Below are 16188 nucleotides of genomic sequence, written 5' to 3'. Positions count from 1 at the left end.
GAAAAGCTAAGATTATAAGAAAGATTAATCATCCTCTTGCAATAGGATTTTTCAATCCTCCCCAAGTGGAGAGGATCATTTTTAATCCATGGGATTAAACTTACATGTACAATTATATCATTAAAAGTTATATCAATAATTTAAGTTGTATAAACTTTAAGGAAGGATAATTTTGACAAATAAATAAATTATCTTATCATAATCCTTGCATACATCAAACACAAAATAAGATAACATTATTTAATCTAATCACATTCGTAATATCATCTTATCTTATCTTATCTTATTATAATCCTGTACACCAAACATAGCCATAGAGAATTTCAGTTATATAGATATTTAGGCAACTAGGCCTTCAATTTTGTGCCCAACAACTCATATGCATCTTGGAATGCAAGATGTGTATCACAGTCCATGTTAAGTGTAAAAAAAACTATAAAAAAAAAAAAAGTCAACAAATCATACTCTTAAAAGGAAATATTAACAAAATCAGGGACATTCCATTAATTCTAAGACAAAGTATACTATGTGGTTAAGTAAAAAAGGAAAATTTATTGGTTTTGACATACTAAAAGCAAATTCATCATATTCAAACCACATATAACGAATGCCAGCTTGTTTAGCTCAGGCAAGCATTTTACAGGAGTTGTGAAACAGATAAGATTTGGAAAAAGGAAAATATTGAAAATTAGTTTCTCATCAGAACAAATGCTGATTATCTCTATATCCAACGAAACAATATCTTAAGACAAATATAATGCCTTTGATGTTAAAACATTCTCTAATAGATTTCCAAGAAGCTTCATCTAATATAAAGTGAAAAGTTGTCTAACATTAAAATTTGACTAAAAAATGTTGAGTCGAGATGAACCAAAAAGGGCCATTACCTAGTCACGATCTTGCCTAACTAAGGTTCTTCAAGAGATGATACAGATAAAATCCTTCCATTTAGCAATTTTGCATGATGTAACCACTTTAAACATTGAACCTTGCTTTTGTGCTTGTTAGCCAAGATCAAATCCCTTGCAACAAAATGGCCTCTTACTGAGCACTGTTGAACAACAAAAATCGCAAATTTTTAAAAGCCATTAGAGAAAAGAGGCAAAGCTCACATTTAAGCTCTTTCCTGAAGTGTTTAGATAGTAAACCTACCTTACCTATTTTGCAGCTATTCCATTAGTCTTCACTCTTCAGGGGACAATAGTTGGTGACAGATTACCATCAAGTGCTTTTTTTGCAATGAGTTAATCATCTTGCAGTGGCTATAACCATGTAAGGTATTAGATTCAATTTACATTGTCAATTATCCAAGGATAATCATTAGCAGAACTACTATGAAAACAATGCAATGAACTCATTTCATAGATAATAACACAAAATATAAGGGAATATTTTTGCCATAAAAAGGAACACTTTGCTCAATGTGTTAAAAATTTCAAAATATGTCATGACAAACATCTACAACTGTATTCAAAAAAACATTTTCATCCAATCATCAAATATGTACTTGCAAAATATTTAGAAGTTGGCAAAAACTCTTATTTAGGATGTAGAGGACTCAGATGTTATAGCTCATGATACACATTATTTCTTGTTGCAAGATTCACACTTAGAATGAGGATCCCCGCTTTCATTTTCCAATAATTTAGAAGAAATTATGAGATTTTCTTGAAACTGCCACTCAATGGACACAACTAACAAGATTTAGGGGCAATTACAACTCCAAAATCACAGGAAGAAGACACAAAGATTAGGCACTTACCATCCAATATGTGGATAGTCCCATGACCACAAGACAATTTTTAAACTGCAACCAGAACCTCCAAAAGTCAAAAGTCCATCTTCAACAGCACTTTTCCTCCACTGGTGCAATTATGATAACCAACTACCATGAAGGGCACCAAGCAGAGCTGGGAATATTCAAAGCATCCCAGAAAGATAATCCACTATCTAACACAAGCAAAACAATGCTGTGATGAATAATGACAAAGTAAAATCAGAAAATAAGGCAGGCAACTGAGTACAAATTTCCCTAACAATTGAGACTAACTGCCAGTCAAAAAGAAAGAAAACAACAATAAATTAATAAAGTAAAACATGAAGGCAGAGCTTTCTACTACCTTTTTCAGTTTAGGAGTGATCTTCACACAAGTCACTTGCACCAGCTGAGGCTGGATGAGGGAAACCAGAAAACTGGGGTGTAGAAGTTGGAATCATTAAAGATTCTGGTAGCTGTGGAGATGTAGCCTCACTTTCAAGGTTATAGCCTTCGTAAAGGAACTTGGTTTTTCCATTTGGAGTTTCGTTGCAGTTTGATTTCTTCCTACTGTACATTAACACATATTGAACAAGTTTCCCATTGGACCACATATCCTTAAAGGCAGTAGATTCATCTAGGTAATTATAAGGTTTAGACTCAGGGTTCATGCTATTATCAACCACACTTGAGTTTGACAACAAACTACAACAGTTCTCTTCTTTCTCCTTCATTCCTATTCCAACACCCAAATTTTCCTGGGATTCACCATGCTTTTTCAGCCGTTTATAAACTAACTTAGGTGGTTTCTTTACCTGCTGTGCATAAACCATATCATTTGGCTTTGACAACAAACTACAACAGTTCTCTACTCTCTCCATTCTTATTTCAGCACCAGACTTTTCCTGGGATTCGCTGTGCTTTTTCCGCCGTTTATAAATTAACTTAGGTGGTTTCTTTCCACGCTGTATGTAAAGCATATCATTTGGCTTTAACAACAAACTACAACAGTTCTCCTCTCTCTCCTTCATTCCTATTTCAAAACCAGTCTTTTCCTGGGGTTCACTGAGATTTTTCCGCCGTTTATAAACTAACTTAGGTGGTTTCTTTCCAGGCTGTACATAAACCATATCATTTGGCTTTGACAACACACTACAACAGTTTTCTTCTTTCTCCTTCATTCCTATTTCGGCACCAGACTTTTCCTGGGATTCACTGTGCTTTTTCCGCCGTTTATAAACTAACTTAGGTGGTTTCTTCCCATGCTGTACATAAGCCATATCATTTGGCTTATTTCTACAGGCATAAATTGTCTCGCTTGGTACTATCTCAGTCAGTTTCAAATGACTGAAAGCCCTACTACTATCAATCAAAGGCTCTAGGCCATTTTTTTCACACAAAATTATATTCTTTGAAATCCTAGGGGAACTATTCATTGCCCAATGCAACCGAAATGCCAATTCAGCATCATTACACTCTTCCAATGCATTGCTTGCCAATTCCACTGCCCGCTGGGCCACAACGGCTTTCTTAACGGCCATTTCCCTAGCCTTAACCGCCGCCTCAACCTTCTTCTCCATTGCACAATTCGCATCTTTCACTACATTTTCCAACAACTTAGGCCCCCTAACATCCCTAACATCTAAAACGTTGGAATTCTTAGCTTTCCTGTTGCGCCTCAAACTCCCCCTTTTATGGGAAATCTGTTTGGGGACCCAACAATCGATGCAAACAGTAGATTCCGAACCACACACAGAGTATGACCACGGCGGAACAGATTTGTAATTTAAGAAACAAGTTTTATGAAGGGAACGCTTACATTGACCACAAGAAAAGCATTCGTCCGAGGCTTCTTTGAAACAATAAGAGCAGATTTGGGATGAGTCAACGCGATGATAACATCTTGGGCAGAGAAGAACAATGCGCCACTCGCTGTAAAGCACTTGAATTCGGTTCTTACCGCTGGCGTTGCCGGTTCGGGATCCACAAGCCTGGCATTCGGTTAAGTCGGGGAGGTCCCGGGTCTTTTTGAGCGGATAGGGATCCGAAGACGTTGGAGTTTTGAGCCTGGCGCAATCGGAGAGAAGGGGCTTGCGGGAAGAGGGAGTGCGGTCCGGCATCGTTTTCAGACCGCGTGCCATTGTGGTTCCATTCGGATTGCGGCGGGAGGAAGTTTTAGGGTTCGACACGTAGGTAGGGTTCGTATTCTTGTGAATTTGTGGAGATGATATTATGGGAAATTAGGGTTTCTTTTGGCCAATAGAAATTAGGGTTTTGATGTGGGAAATTTTCAATAAGTTGTTTTACGCTTTTTCTACTGTGCAATATTTAGGTATTATCTATAGTATAAAATAATGTACCAAATCAAATGTGTATTTTCTTTATTTCAAATTATACAATTACACATGCATCTCATGTCATATATGTTTTGTGTCAAAACATGTATAAAGTATTAAATTTATCATATTATAATTCACGTAAATACGTATGATATAAAACATATTTTTTATTTTTATCAAATACATATATGATTTAAATCTATTATTTTTATATCTTTTTATTATTTTTATATCGTATCCAAAAATATCATATTATAAAACATAAAAATTAATTTAAAAAATAATAATGCATTATTATATTTATTTTATTTCTACATGATTCTTGTTATAAATAAACTGTTTAAATTTCATTTTCCTTATAATTTACAATTCAAGTATTATCATGAATTCTTTCCTTAAAAAATGCTATAATGAATCACCAAAATTATCATATTATAATTCTAAGTCAAATATGAAAATATTTTTTATTTTTATCAATTAAATTATATCATTTTTTTTGTATCAATTTTCTTTCATATCCAAAATTATCATATTATGAAATAAAAAATAACCCAAAAACTAATACTACGATATTGAACTTATTTCATTTCTACATGATTCAGATCTAGTAATAAATAAAATACTTAAATTTCATTTTCCTTGCAATTTACAATTCAAGTATTATCAAGAATCCTTTTTCTAAAAAAAAGTACTATAATGAATCCTAGCTTCAGCAGGCCTTACCAGATACTTGCTGATTGTATCGAATATCAATCCTCGTCATTCTTGAACTAGATCATTCGTTGTCATTGTTGAACTAGATCATTCCATCGCAACATCATGATTCATGCTGACGAGAAGATCCAAATATACTTCAGCATTCAAGGACACCGAAGTGAATCCCTTCTTCAATATTCATGCAACTATGTAGCTGCTCAACCATGATGTTTATCTCTTGAGACCCAGGGTTGGAGCAATCCCCTGCAACAAATCTACAAGCCCTGTTTCCAACATGAACCAAGCTGTAACCAGCTGAGACCTTCAGCCCTCTCTCTTTCACCAACCGCCTCATTCTCATTGCGTTTTCCCATAATCCTTCAGCAGCATACATGCTTGATCCAAGCAAATATCCTGCTGAGTTCTTGGGCTCCAGCTCAAGAACATGAGAGAGAGCTCCTGCACCAAGCTCACTGTTTCCATAGCTTCTACAGGCACTCAAAAAGGCTCCCCAAGCACTTGCACCGACCTTAAGACCATCAGGGATTTGGTTAATCAATTCCATTGCAATGTCAAGCTTTCCTGCCCGACCCAACATGTCAATCACGCATGAATAATGTTCCAACACGGGGACAATCCCATACTCGTTGACCATTGATTTTAAAAAAGTAAACCCTTCGTCAATTAACCCTCCATGACTACATGCAGATAGTGCTGAGAGAGTAGTCACAGAGTTTGGCTTCAGACCCTGCAATTTCATTTCCGGAAGCAGTGCCAATGCCTCTCTAGGAAGACCATTCATACCATATGCTGCTACCATGGCACTCCATGACACTACATTTTTCTGTGGCATTTTATCAAAGACCTTTCTGGAGGTATCAATGGCGCCACATTTTGAATACATATCAACAATTGCAGTTGCAACAGCTACATCGGCTGCCATGTCTCTTCTGATTGCAACTCCATGGGCCCATTTTGACCTTCTCAGTTCAGCTGAAACAGAACATGCTTCAAGAAGGTTTATGATGGTAATGACAGTGGGCTTCTCCTGTGTTTTGCTCATCTCACTGAAGACCCTGACTGCCTCATCAGGCTTGCCACAGTAAGCTAACCCAGCTATCATCGTGCTCCATGACACCACATCCCTTCCCTTCAAGCCATTAAAAAGCTTCCATGCAAGATCAACAAGATTGCACTTCAAATAAGCGTCCATTAAAGAATTTATGACTAAGTCATTTGATTCATACTCCTGTCGGATTATTACACAATGAACAGACTTGCACTGGGACGGGTGCACAAAATATTTGCATATTTGAAGAAAATTCACGAGAGTCACCTCATCTACCTCAACTCCTTCCTCCGCCATCGAATTAAACAACCATAAAGCTTCTGAATACCTCTCATTGAGGACAAATCCAGATAAGATAGAATTCCATGAAACATTGTTCTTTCGAGACATCTCCCTGTAAACTTGATAGGCAGAACCAACATCTTTACACTTAGAGTACATATCAATTAAGGAGTTCCCTATAAACAAATCATCATTGTCTCCTCTTCTGATCACTACTCCATGTACCAACTTTCCCATATGAATATCTTTTAATCTTCCACAGGCCTTTAGAACACTTGCTGCAGTTACACCATCCGGTTGGATCCCATCCTCAGACACCATTACACGAAACAACTTCAAGCCAATTTCTGCTTCCTCACTTTTCAGATAACCCTCGATCATCACACTCCAAGAGATCACGTCTTTATTGGACATTTCATCAAAAAGCTTTCGTGCGCTCCCCAAGTCTATGTCCACGTACATACTCAACATGGAGTTTTGAATAGAATCAATGGCACATAATCCACTCTTAATCATGTATCCATGAACTTCTAAACCTTCAGAATAAGCTCCAATACTGCGGCATGCCTGAATTACAAGCACTAATGTGGAGGTATTTGGTTCAAACCTAGCTACCCTAGCCTTATTAAACCACCTTAGACCTTCTTCAACAACACGTTGATTAAGGTGCCCATAAATAATAATATTCCACGAAATAGAATCTCTGTTTTGCATGCAATGAAAAGCACCCAATGCAGATTCCAAGTGCCCACATTTCAAGTAAAAGTCCATAATGGAATTCCCAATGGAAGCAAATGAATCATAACCCTGCTTGATCAAATGTGCATGCATGGGTTTCCCATATCTGGAGGAGAGGTTCAAGCATGCTTTGAGAATGAGAGGGTACACTGAAGGATCTGATGGTTCAACTCCATATCTCTGCATCTCCCGATAGTGAGATAGCACGTCTAGCCATTTCCCAACACGTGATGATTCCTTGATTCTCAAGCTCAAGCTTGGGAGCTCTGAACCCCAGAGGTTTGTCGGAAAGCGCATGGCAAATCGGAATATATAATAGGAATTGAGAAGTTTAACATTGCCTATCTCCGTTAAACTGGCTTGTGAAACAGCTGAAGCTTGCAGAAAAGGATTTCCTCAACTCTTCTTTTTCCACCGCGTGCAAGCTTAAGGCATGAATTGCCGAATTGGTACTAAACAGAAAGAGAAAAGATCAGATGGGCACTTTCGACTGATGAATTTTGAAGTAAATCCATTGGGACGGGTAACCCAAATTTAATTTCGCACTATTTTTTTAATAAAATGACCTGATTTGTTGTTAACAAAACTTAAAATATTATTTGCAATTAGGTTAAACTTAATAAATTAATAAAAATTGAATATGTTGGTAAATTATTTAATTATAATTAATTATTAAACTTAATAAATTAATAAAAATTAAACAAATTATTTGACCAACATTTTTTCATTTGCTTTTTCATGTTATAAACATCATTTATATTTTCACTTTAATAACATCATTTATATTTTCGCTTTATAAACGAACCATATTCCTTTTTATTATATTTGTGATAAAAAATTTCTCTTTATTATATTTGTATTTTGTATCATAATTATCTATTAAACTTAATAAATGAATTATATTAATAAAAACCTGATAGTCAAACTTTCTATTAGTTTACGCTTTACTCCTAAATTCTTTGTAAGTGGAAGGAACTTGAGGCATCAGTTAAAAATGAAAAAAAAAAGGCATATCTAGCTAATTAAATAAATATTACAAAGGAAAATGATGATATTCCTATCAAAGCAACAGAAATACATAAAAGAAATTTCCCTTTTCTTTTCTTTACCGTAATAAAAGAATTACGAGTGTGAAAAAGTGAAAAAATTGTTATTCGCTTATGTTGCAGAGTTGAAGGTAATAGTTATCAAACTTCACATATTTAGACCAGTAAGACTTGTACTTGGCGACAGCCAGATCCAACCAGGGCTTATAGTTTCCATTGTAATGGATGACAGCTGCATTTTCTATCTCAGTTTGGTTGAGTGCTGGGTCATACCCAAGTCCTAAAACATGCCATTTTCGATCCAGTGGATAAGTTAAGTTATAGAAAGTGATCAATCCTGGCGGCAATGTGCCAAGCTTCCAAAGAGTTCTGTCCTCATTCTGCAAAATAGTTTCTTCATCAGTGGCAATTTTCAGGACACTACTGAGAACAAAGATGTTTAGAAACTCATAATCTATAATAACCCAAATGCTTTTTAAATTATGCTAATATGATATGACAGACATGAGAAATAAAATTCTGCATTGAGGTAAAAGTATTTTTGCATCAGAAGGAAAACAGATAATTGGAAGAGAATTGAAACGTGAGAAAAGAATGAGTGAAGCATTACCATATCTTGCCAACGATGATATATTGCTGTGATGTTTCGCTTTCTCCACTCCTTCAAATCAAAAATATTCATCCCAAATGCCCAACCACAAGCATTTGGGTCAAAATTCTCTACGATTTTTGGATTGGTGAAGTTGAGATACTTATCAAATCTATGAAAGCTCTCCTTACAGGTCTCCACTGCACCATTCACCATTCCTTGCAGATCAACGTCCCAAAGAGGTGTCAAATCCTTCTGAACTACAATATCATCATCCAAAAATAGGATCTTGTTGAGTTTTGGGTACACTTCAGGAAGATAGAATCTAAGATGATTCAGCATCGATAAGTATTTTGGATTCCTGTATTTGAGATGGTCAGACCCAACAGAGAGAGAGGATGGGTGATTTGCCTTGAAATAATATTCTTTAATCCTGGCAGATTCAAGTTGACGTAAAACAGAACAGTAAGAAGAATTCAACCACTTGAAGTCATCGATGTTCTCAACCTGGACTGTTGCTTTTTCAGGAGCATTCAAGATAAACCACATTTTCATTGCAGCAAAATTCAGCTTATCAGTCACTATATGGAAAACATGTTTCTCAGGCTCATTTGCATGCAGCACTGTAGAATTGACGACCACAGATGTTGCCAGTACATTATCAGAAAAGATAGCATAGTGGTACAGAGAAGGATCTTCAAGCTTTTCTTTATTAAGATACTTCATGTTCTGATATCCATGAATGAAGTAGTCTGCTGCTAGCTGCAGAGGTAGGCAATGCAGTGGTTTTGGGACAGTTTTTGCAGCTAGCTGAATCAAGAAGGCGCTTCTTTTCTTCATAGAACCTACATTATCTTCTGTTGACAGAAGCATGGCTCGAAGCTTTCTTGCAACCGTGCGGCAATCATAGAGTTCATCCTTTACTATAGACAGCGCATGGCCCATTGCTTTTGCATGATCAAGTGAACTGGAAATAGAACAACATACTTTTCCATGAAAACCAAGAATACATGTACCTGATAACAAAACAGTGGACATAAAGTAGTGATACCTAGGATGAAGCTCAGCATCAGAATTAGCCTCTCCAATAACACGTAGATTTTCTCTGATATGTTTCAAAAGAGAATTGTAAAGAATACTTTGGTTCTTAGACTTGGCAATGTTTGCATAAGCTTTCGCCATAATAATCTGGTCGCGCATAAGTTTCAAGGTAGAATCAGAATTAGGATTTTCAAAATCTCTTCTCCATATACTGTATTTTCCCTTTACAACAGTGTCCATTTTTTTCAAGTTCTCAATGGCTGCTGTTGCTTCCATCTGTTTGTCAGCCCCTTTATCTTGGCGAACAAGTTCTGCAGTACGGAGATCCCTCCTTTTTTCCCGCAATACCTGAAGAGTACACATACTATCACAAATCTGAACCATGCAAGATGCATAAAGAAAAGACACAGTAGTGTCAGACAGTTTACCTGGCGCTTGAACTTCACGGGGCTCCATGATGCCCGCCAATGATTTTGAATTTCACCTTCTTGCAACCGATGATCATCTATAAAATGTTCAAAATTTTCTTCAAATCTTGTGCTAGGTTGGTATGAATCTTTCAGTTTAAGTACCTAGGAAATAATTACTCAACTGGTGATGTAAAGGACTTGAATAAGGAAAAAGTAGACAGATAAGGACTGATGACATAATTTTGTTTTTCCTGGCCACATAGCTCGCATAACTGCTGAAAATGTATAAGCTGACAGTAGGAGTTCATACATTTAATTTAGTTATACTGACTGTTATGAATTGGACCACCATGAATAGGCATTGGAATATTAAGTTCGGGTATAAGCCATGAATTACTAGAAAACAGTTTTACATAATCAAATGGAAGTACCTGTGAGCCCTTTAGTTTGTCGAGATCTCCATTAATAGGGTTTTCCAGAACCCATGAAGCAGACAGGTCCTTCATTTTCACCCTACTTGTTCTAATAGTGCCAGAAGCATCACTGTAAGTTGCAATTATGTCAATATCCTGTATGAAACAAATTTATATGAGCATCATTCATATCAGTAGTTTAGACAAAAAAAAAAAAAAAACTGCACTCATTACCTTCTCATTGTCATTGAACATTAGAGCTGCAGAGGATGCATCCTGTGCCAGCTCAGTCGACATTCGGACCAATGGTTAGTTTGTGCAACATATTAAAGAAAAAAGTTTGTGCTATAAGAAACCGTGAATGCAGGCAGAGATATCACACACCGTGATTAGTCATGAAACACTTCAAAATTTCGATAAATCAAACTACAACATGATTCAAATCTATAAATATGAAGGAACCTTTCTGTTATACAGTGGTTGAGATGCCTTCAGTCCCCTTCCACTGAAAGACATAACATTAAACGGATAATTAAGATCAATTAAAATTAGGATAAAAATCTATAATTTTTTTTTTAATTCTTAGAAATGATCTTACATTGTTTTATTATCTGATACTTCAGCATCAACAATAATAATACTGAAAATAACCTGAAAATAAATGAAAGGCATTACCGGCGTCAATTTACATACTTAAAAATAATAATTAACTAATAAATGGCATAGAAAAAGAACAAAATAAACAAATAATTATCTAATAATTTATCATAATGTTGCGGTTAATATGGATATTAACTCAATGAAATAATTACATAAAGATCCAAAATATCTACAGTCGATCCACTAAAAACCCTAAAAAAAAATAATAATTGGCTAATTTAAATCCAAATTAATCAGATTGAAAAAAGAAATGAGATTTGAAAGAGCGAGAGATATCAGAATGCATACAAGCATGAAACAGGTGAGTAACAGGGAATCGAAGCTCCAAAAAGTCCTCGAAGCTGCTTCCATCGAGAGAGAGGTTAGATTTTGGATTTTGCTTAAAATCCAGTGCGAGTGTGACGAACGGGATTTAAATATGTTATGAATCGCGATCGCTTTTCTTCGTCGTTTTTTTTTTTTTTTTTTTTTTTTTATTGCCTTTGTCGACGACTCGTCGTCTTCTTGGACTACACGTTTCTTTAAAACCGGGAATTTTGCTAAAGTGCGCCAGGGGAGTGCAGGGTAGGAGGCTCACAAAACCAGTACTACAGTACACTGCTACTAAAATTATCAATTCTCCGACCGCTTTGACGCTTTTATATTTTATTAAAATTCTATTTTATAATGCAGGTGAAAGGGATTTTTAAAACCCGAATTAATATCATTTAAAAAAGTAGTTAGGTTCACAGCAATCCTATAAATCTCAGTCAAACATTTAAAATATGGTTTTGAAATTGACATTTGGTGCGCTCCGAATTTCTAGGTTTCGAAAAAAAAAAACAAAAATAATAATTCACTCAAAATGGGATAAAATTAATTTGATGCAAGTTGTTTATTCGGTTAATTTAATCAATTTTAAATTAAATTATTTAAAATTAAGTTAATTAAATTATTTTATTTTTATTAGTTGCATTTAATTTATTAATTTTAAAAATTAATTGATTGGATTTAATTATGTTAATTCAAATAATTTTTTAATTAATTGAATAATAAAATATTTTTATGTTAAATTATAATATAATGTCTTAATTTTTTATATTTAAAATAAATTAAACAAAATCATCTAACAAAATATTTAAATATTAAAGTATTAAATTAAAAATTTTAACGACTTATAAAATAAAATAATCTATTTTATATATTTTTAGTTTTATATTTAATTTTTTATATTTCAATTAAAATTTTACTTAACTCTATTTTCTAACTAATTTAATTAAAAATTAAAATAATTTTAAAATTATATTGATAAATTAAAATTAATTCAATAATCGATTGATTAATCAAATCAAATCAATTAAATCAATTAAATCTATTAAAACCCAAATACAAACACCACTAATTTCATACTTATTTGAGGGATATTATTAAAATAAAAAATAATACTTATCTTTATAGAGAAAAAAATAATACTTATTTTGTCTTATTTTATTTTTTATTAAATAAATATAGCTTTGACTTTCATTTTTAAAATAATATATTCAATTAAAATTTTAAAAAATATATTTTGAAAATTTTAAAACTCAAAATTTGTAAATATTATTTTAAAATATTTATAATTTTTTTAATTTTATTAAAAGTAATGATCAAAATTAAATTAATTTGATCCAAAAGCCAATAAAAGATAACTATTATGAAACAGAAGGAGTAAAAGATTCGAGAATAATATAATGCTAGGTGGATACCAGCTGGGCGTCGGAAGTCAAAAACTTTTTGTTGTCATACCTGTTCATCGGTTTTTTTTTTTTTTTTTTTTTTGTGTGTAAAATTTACATAAATTAAAAAGTGAAAAGGTCAAAAAAAAAACCAAATTAATTTGATATGTGAAAACTTAAATTGACCTCCTGTTTTCAGAAAATATATCTAATAAAAAATAAAAATCTAAAACAAAAAGTCGTAAAAAATAAAACAAAAAATAAAAATAAAAAAGCTCATAGAGGATTTTACGTAAACATTTTTATTAAATTTAAAATACTAAATTTTGAAATTTAGATATCAAATATTAATTTTATTAATATAATACATATATAAATATAAAATTAAATTAATAACAAAATATATACTTTATATATATTAAAATGAATCAAGACGATATATACTAGACACGCTTCAATTTCAATCTCGAATCTTATAAAAAAAAAATCTCAATTAGTTATAATTTGATATGATTTAAAAAAATTATCTCCTATAAAATCAAGATGAATTAAAATTCATTGGATACAGATTATTTTTATATCTATATAAGTAGACACCTTTCATTATAAAATTTATCTAATTAAAAATAACAAAAAAATCAAATGAAATATTCTTTTACAAAATTAATTTAATTAAAAAGACATAAAAAGAAAAAAAGAAAAATTAAAAAAACTAAAAAAAAAAAAAAATGGAGCTCATTTGAGAGCTAGTAGATATCAAAATTGAGTTTAAAATATTGATTTTTTTAAAATTAATGTATCAAATAATATTTTTATTAATAAAAATTTTTAAAATATTAAAAAAAATCATTGAGGTGTTATGCTGAAATTCAAATTGAACTTAAATTTTAATATACTAAATAAAGATATAAAATAATAATTTTATTAATATAATACATATATAAAATAAATTAAATAAATAATAAAACATATATTTTTATATATGTCACAGGTGGTTTAGAGCAAAGCACTATAATGAGCTTTTAATTTGTTTTTGCTTTCTATAAAAAAAACTGACTTCGATTGATTCGATACCCATTTTATATATATATATATATATATATATATATATATATATATATATATATATATTAAATTGAGATGATTTAAGGTATTGATTGTTTGTATTAAAAATTTATTGTATATTGATTATTTTGTCATTTTTATCTATTAATTGATTTGTTATATATAAAATTAATCTAATTAAAAAAATGAAAAGAAATAAATAAATAAGGGTTATGTAAATGCATTTATTGATATTATTTTCTTACAATTTTTTTTCTAATAACAAACAATAGAAAAAGGAAAAACTATAAAAAACCAAAAAAAAGAAAAAAAATTATATTAGATCGAGTGGAATTGAAACAATTAAATATGAATTGTTATGCGATCCCTATTTATTAGTTCAATTTGTTGCAAATTTTATATAATTTAAAAAAAAAAAAAGAAAACAACTAATATGTATAATACGTTGACATATCCATTTTTTTTAAAAGTTTTATTTAATTTAAAAATGACAAAAATAAAAACATAAATGAATGTAAAATAAAAATTAAAATAAGAAAATTTTATATAATAGATTGATGAAATAAATATAATATTTTATTAAATTAAATATTAAATAATAACTTTATTAATATAATATATATATATATATATATACTCAAAGTAAAATGAAATATCTTAAACTTACATCAATCTGGTTTCGATTTGATAAAAACTTTAATCTAATCTTATTTTTAAAAAATTTATACATATTAGATAAAATCAAATAAAAATTTTTGCGATATAAGATATTTTATTATCTCTATATCTATAATTTTTTTTTACAAAATTTATTTAATTAAATAAATTTATTTATTTTAATTAGGAAGTAGCAAAAAAAGAAAAGAAAATCATACCAGAATTACATGTAGATTTATAAAATTAAGGCATTAAGTAATAATTTTATTAATATATATCATATATATAATTAAATTAATAATAAAACATATATTTATATATAACCTGGAGGGATGAAACACTTTAAACCCTATATGAACTGATTCCGATCTTTAAGAAAGAAGCTTGATTCGGTTCCATATTTAAAATAAAACGCTATAATTGGATCCATAGAAATCAAAATTTATAGGATATGGTTTTTTCTTTTTCCAATACCTCCACTGATATTGTTTTTCAAAAATATGTTTCAAAAATATGTTTACGAATTTTTTGTTATAAAATTTATCTAATTAAAAAAAAAAAGAAATTTAATGCTACACATTTGTTATTTAAAAAAAAAGATTATTCAATTAAAAAAAAAAAAGAAACAAACACAAAAAGCCAAAAAAATAAAAATGAAAGAAAGTTAAATTGTCATGCTACATCAACTGTGGTGATTTTATTAGAAGTTTTTTATAATAAATTTTTTAAAAATCTAAAAAATTACGAAAAGAAAAAAATTCAATCAGGTCGTCAATATTTCGATGGATATTTATTTCTTAAAAATAATCAATGTAAAAAATAGAACAATAACAAAAAAATATATTTTTAATAATAATATCAAATAAGTCTCACACGTAAAAAAATAAAACATTTAAAATTATTGATTAAACAAAAAATAAAAAATATATATATAAATATATATATATATAAAAGATAAAAAAAATGAATCAAATAATTTCACCCGTAATATATTTTATATCAAGTGAGTCCAATAAAAAATAAAATTAAAAAATAGTTTATTAAATATAAAAAATAGATATAAAAAGAAAAAGTAAAACTAATAAAAAAATACATATATTTGATAACAAGCGAGTCCAAAAAAAATTAAAATATAAAAATACTTATTAAATATTTGTAAATAAAGATAAAAAAAGGAAAAAAATGATATCAAGTGGGCTCAAAAATAAAAAAATATTAAAAATTATTTATTAAATAAATAAAAAAACCAAGTGCTAATGTCAGATGTCATTATCCTTTCTTCTAAAAATCAATTTATCAAAGTATGTAGTGCCAAAGTTGTTTTTATACCCTATTAACTTTTCTTTCATATCCGATGTAAGATTAAAGTACTATGTCTATTTTTTTTTGGAACTCTTAATGTGTTCGGATACTCTCATAACGAAAATTGATTACTCTACCTACTTTCTTCAAAATACTTAACGTGGATTGAACGATCCAAAACTTACTATGATATAACTTGTCACGCGACTATTATCTTTTCTTTTCAAAATCGATTTATTAAGATATACAGCGTTAATATTTTTATAACTTTATAATCTTTTTTTCATATTCGATATGTAATTAAAATATCATGTTTACTCATCCCTTAAAATATTTGACGTGACATTTATTATACCTATTTTTTTTTGAAATGTTTGACGTGACATTAACACATGACATTCTTCAAAATATATAAAAATTAAAAAAATACT

At 30.7% G+C, this 16188-nt stretch overlaps 3 protein-coding genes across 10 annotated transcripts; all 3 read right to left on the bottom strand.

Moving 5' to 3' along the window:
• Window positions 1–529: 529 nt before the first annotated feature.
• Window positions 530–4037, bottom strand: LOC111295046 (uncharacterized). 7 transcript variants are annotated; one of them, XR_002690763.2, is made up of 4 exons: window positions 2121–4037; window positions 1763–1970; window positions 1153–1262; window positions 530–1051 (listed from the first exon to the last, which is right to left on the bottom strand). XR_002690763.2 is itself a non-coding variant. In XM_089745354.1 (2 exons), the coding sequence occupies exon 1, from the start codon at window positions 3895–3897 to the stop codon at window positions 2131–2133; it is 1767 nt and encodes a 588-aa protein (XP_089601480.1). In that variant the 5' UTR covers window positions 3898–4036; the 3' UTR covers window positions 1828–1970; window positions 2121–2130. The 7 variants fall into 7 exon arrangements, 1 of the variants encoding a protein (XP_089601480.1); XR_016328671.1 differs by having other exon boundaries at window positions 1763–1950; window positions 2121–4036; XR_016328673.1 differs by having other exon boundaries at window positions 697–1051; window positions 1158–1262; window positions 1763–1950; window positions 2121–4036.
• A 620-nt stretch (window positions 4038–4657) lies between these two features.
• LOC111295039 (Tetratricopeptide repeat (TPR)-like superfamily protein) lies at window positions 4658–7421 on the bottom strand. Its single transcript, XM_022888390.2, has one exon. It carries the CDS (start codon window positions 7175–7177, stop codon window positions 4949–4951), a length of 2229 nt encoding a protein of 742 aa, XP_022744125.2. The 5' UTR covers window positions 7178–7421; the 3' UTR covers window positions 4658–4948.
• A 447-nt stretch (window positions 7422–7868) lies between these two features.
• On the bottom strand, window positions 7869–11534 carry LOC111295019 (putative galacturonosyltransferase 3). Of its 2 annotated transcripts, XM_022888379.2 has the most exons (9): window positions 11328–11534; window positions 10978–11030; window positions 10842–10884; window positions 10614–10655; window positions 10398–10535; window positions 9985–10128; window positions 9567–9904; window positions 8537–9482; window positions 7869–8306 (listed from the first exon to the last, which is right to left on the bottom strand). In XM_022888379.2, exons 1-9 carry the CDS (start codon window positions 11388–11390, stop codon window positions 8031–8033), a joined length of 2043 nt encoding a protein of 680 aa, XP_022744114.2. In that variant the 5' UTR covers window positions 11391–11534; the 3' UTR covers window positions 7869–8030. The 2 variants fall into 2 exon arrangements, with proteins under 2 accessions (XP_022744114.2, XP_089601479.1); XM_089745353.1 differs by lacking the exons at window positions 10842–10884; window positions 10978–11030.
• Between the last annotated feature and the right edge of the window lie 4654 nt (window positions 11535–16188).

This window comes from Durio zibethinus, chromosome 16 (genome assembly GCF_047325235.1).
Source record: "Durio zibethinus cultivar Kanyao isolate XHJ-2024 chromosome 16, ASM4732523v1, whole genome shotgun sequence".
In the NCBI taxonomy this organism is placed as follows: Eukaryota; Viridiplantae; Streptophyta; class Magnoliopsida; order Malvales; family Malvaceae; genus Durio; species Durio zibethinus.
The sequence above is the reverse complement of the archived record's forward strand: the minus strand, read 5'-3'. Positions and strand labels throughout refer to the sequence as shown.

What these genes read in the sequence shown, in the direction of transcription:
- LOC111295046 (XM_089745354.1), bottom strand. Translation starts at nt 3,897, where the DNA reads ATGGCACGCGGTCTGAAAACGATGCCGGACCGCACTCCCTCTTCCCGC.
- LOC111295039 (XM_022888390.2), bottom strand. Translation starts at nt 7,177, where the DNA reads ATGCGCTTTCCGACAAACCTCTGGGGTTCAGAGCTCCCAAGCTTGAGC.
- LOC111295019 (XM_022888379.2), bottom strand. Translation starts at nt 11,390, where the DNA reads ATGGAAGCAGCTTCGAGGACTTTTTGGAGCTTCGATTCCCTGTTACTC. An exon ending in GATGCTGAGCTTCATCCTAG is followed by an intron (nt 9,483 to 9,566) that starts GTATCACTACTT and finishes TTCTATTTCCAG; the next exon opens with TTCACTTGATCATGCAAAAG. An exon ending in ATCATCGTTGGCAAGATATG is followed by an intron (nt 8,307 to 8,536) that starts GTAATGCTTCAC and finishes ACTATTTTGCAG; the next exon opens with AATGAGGACAGAACTCTTTG.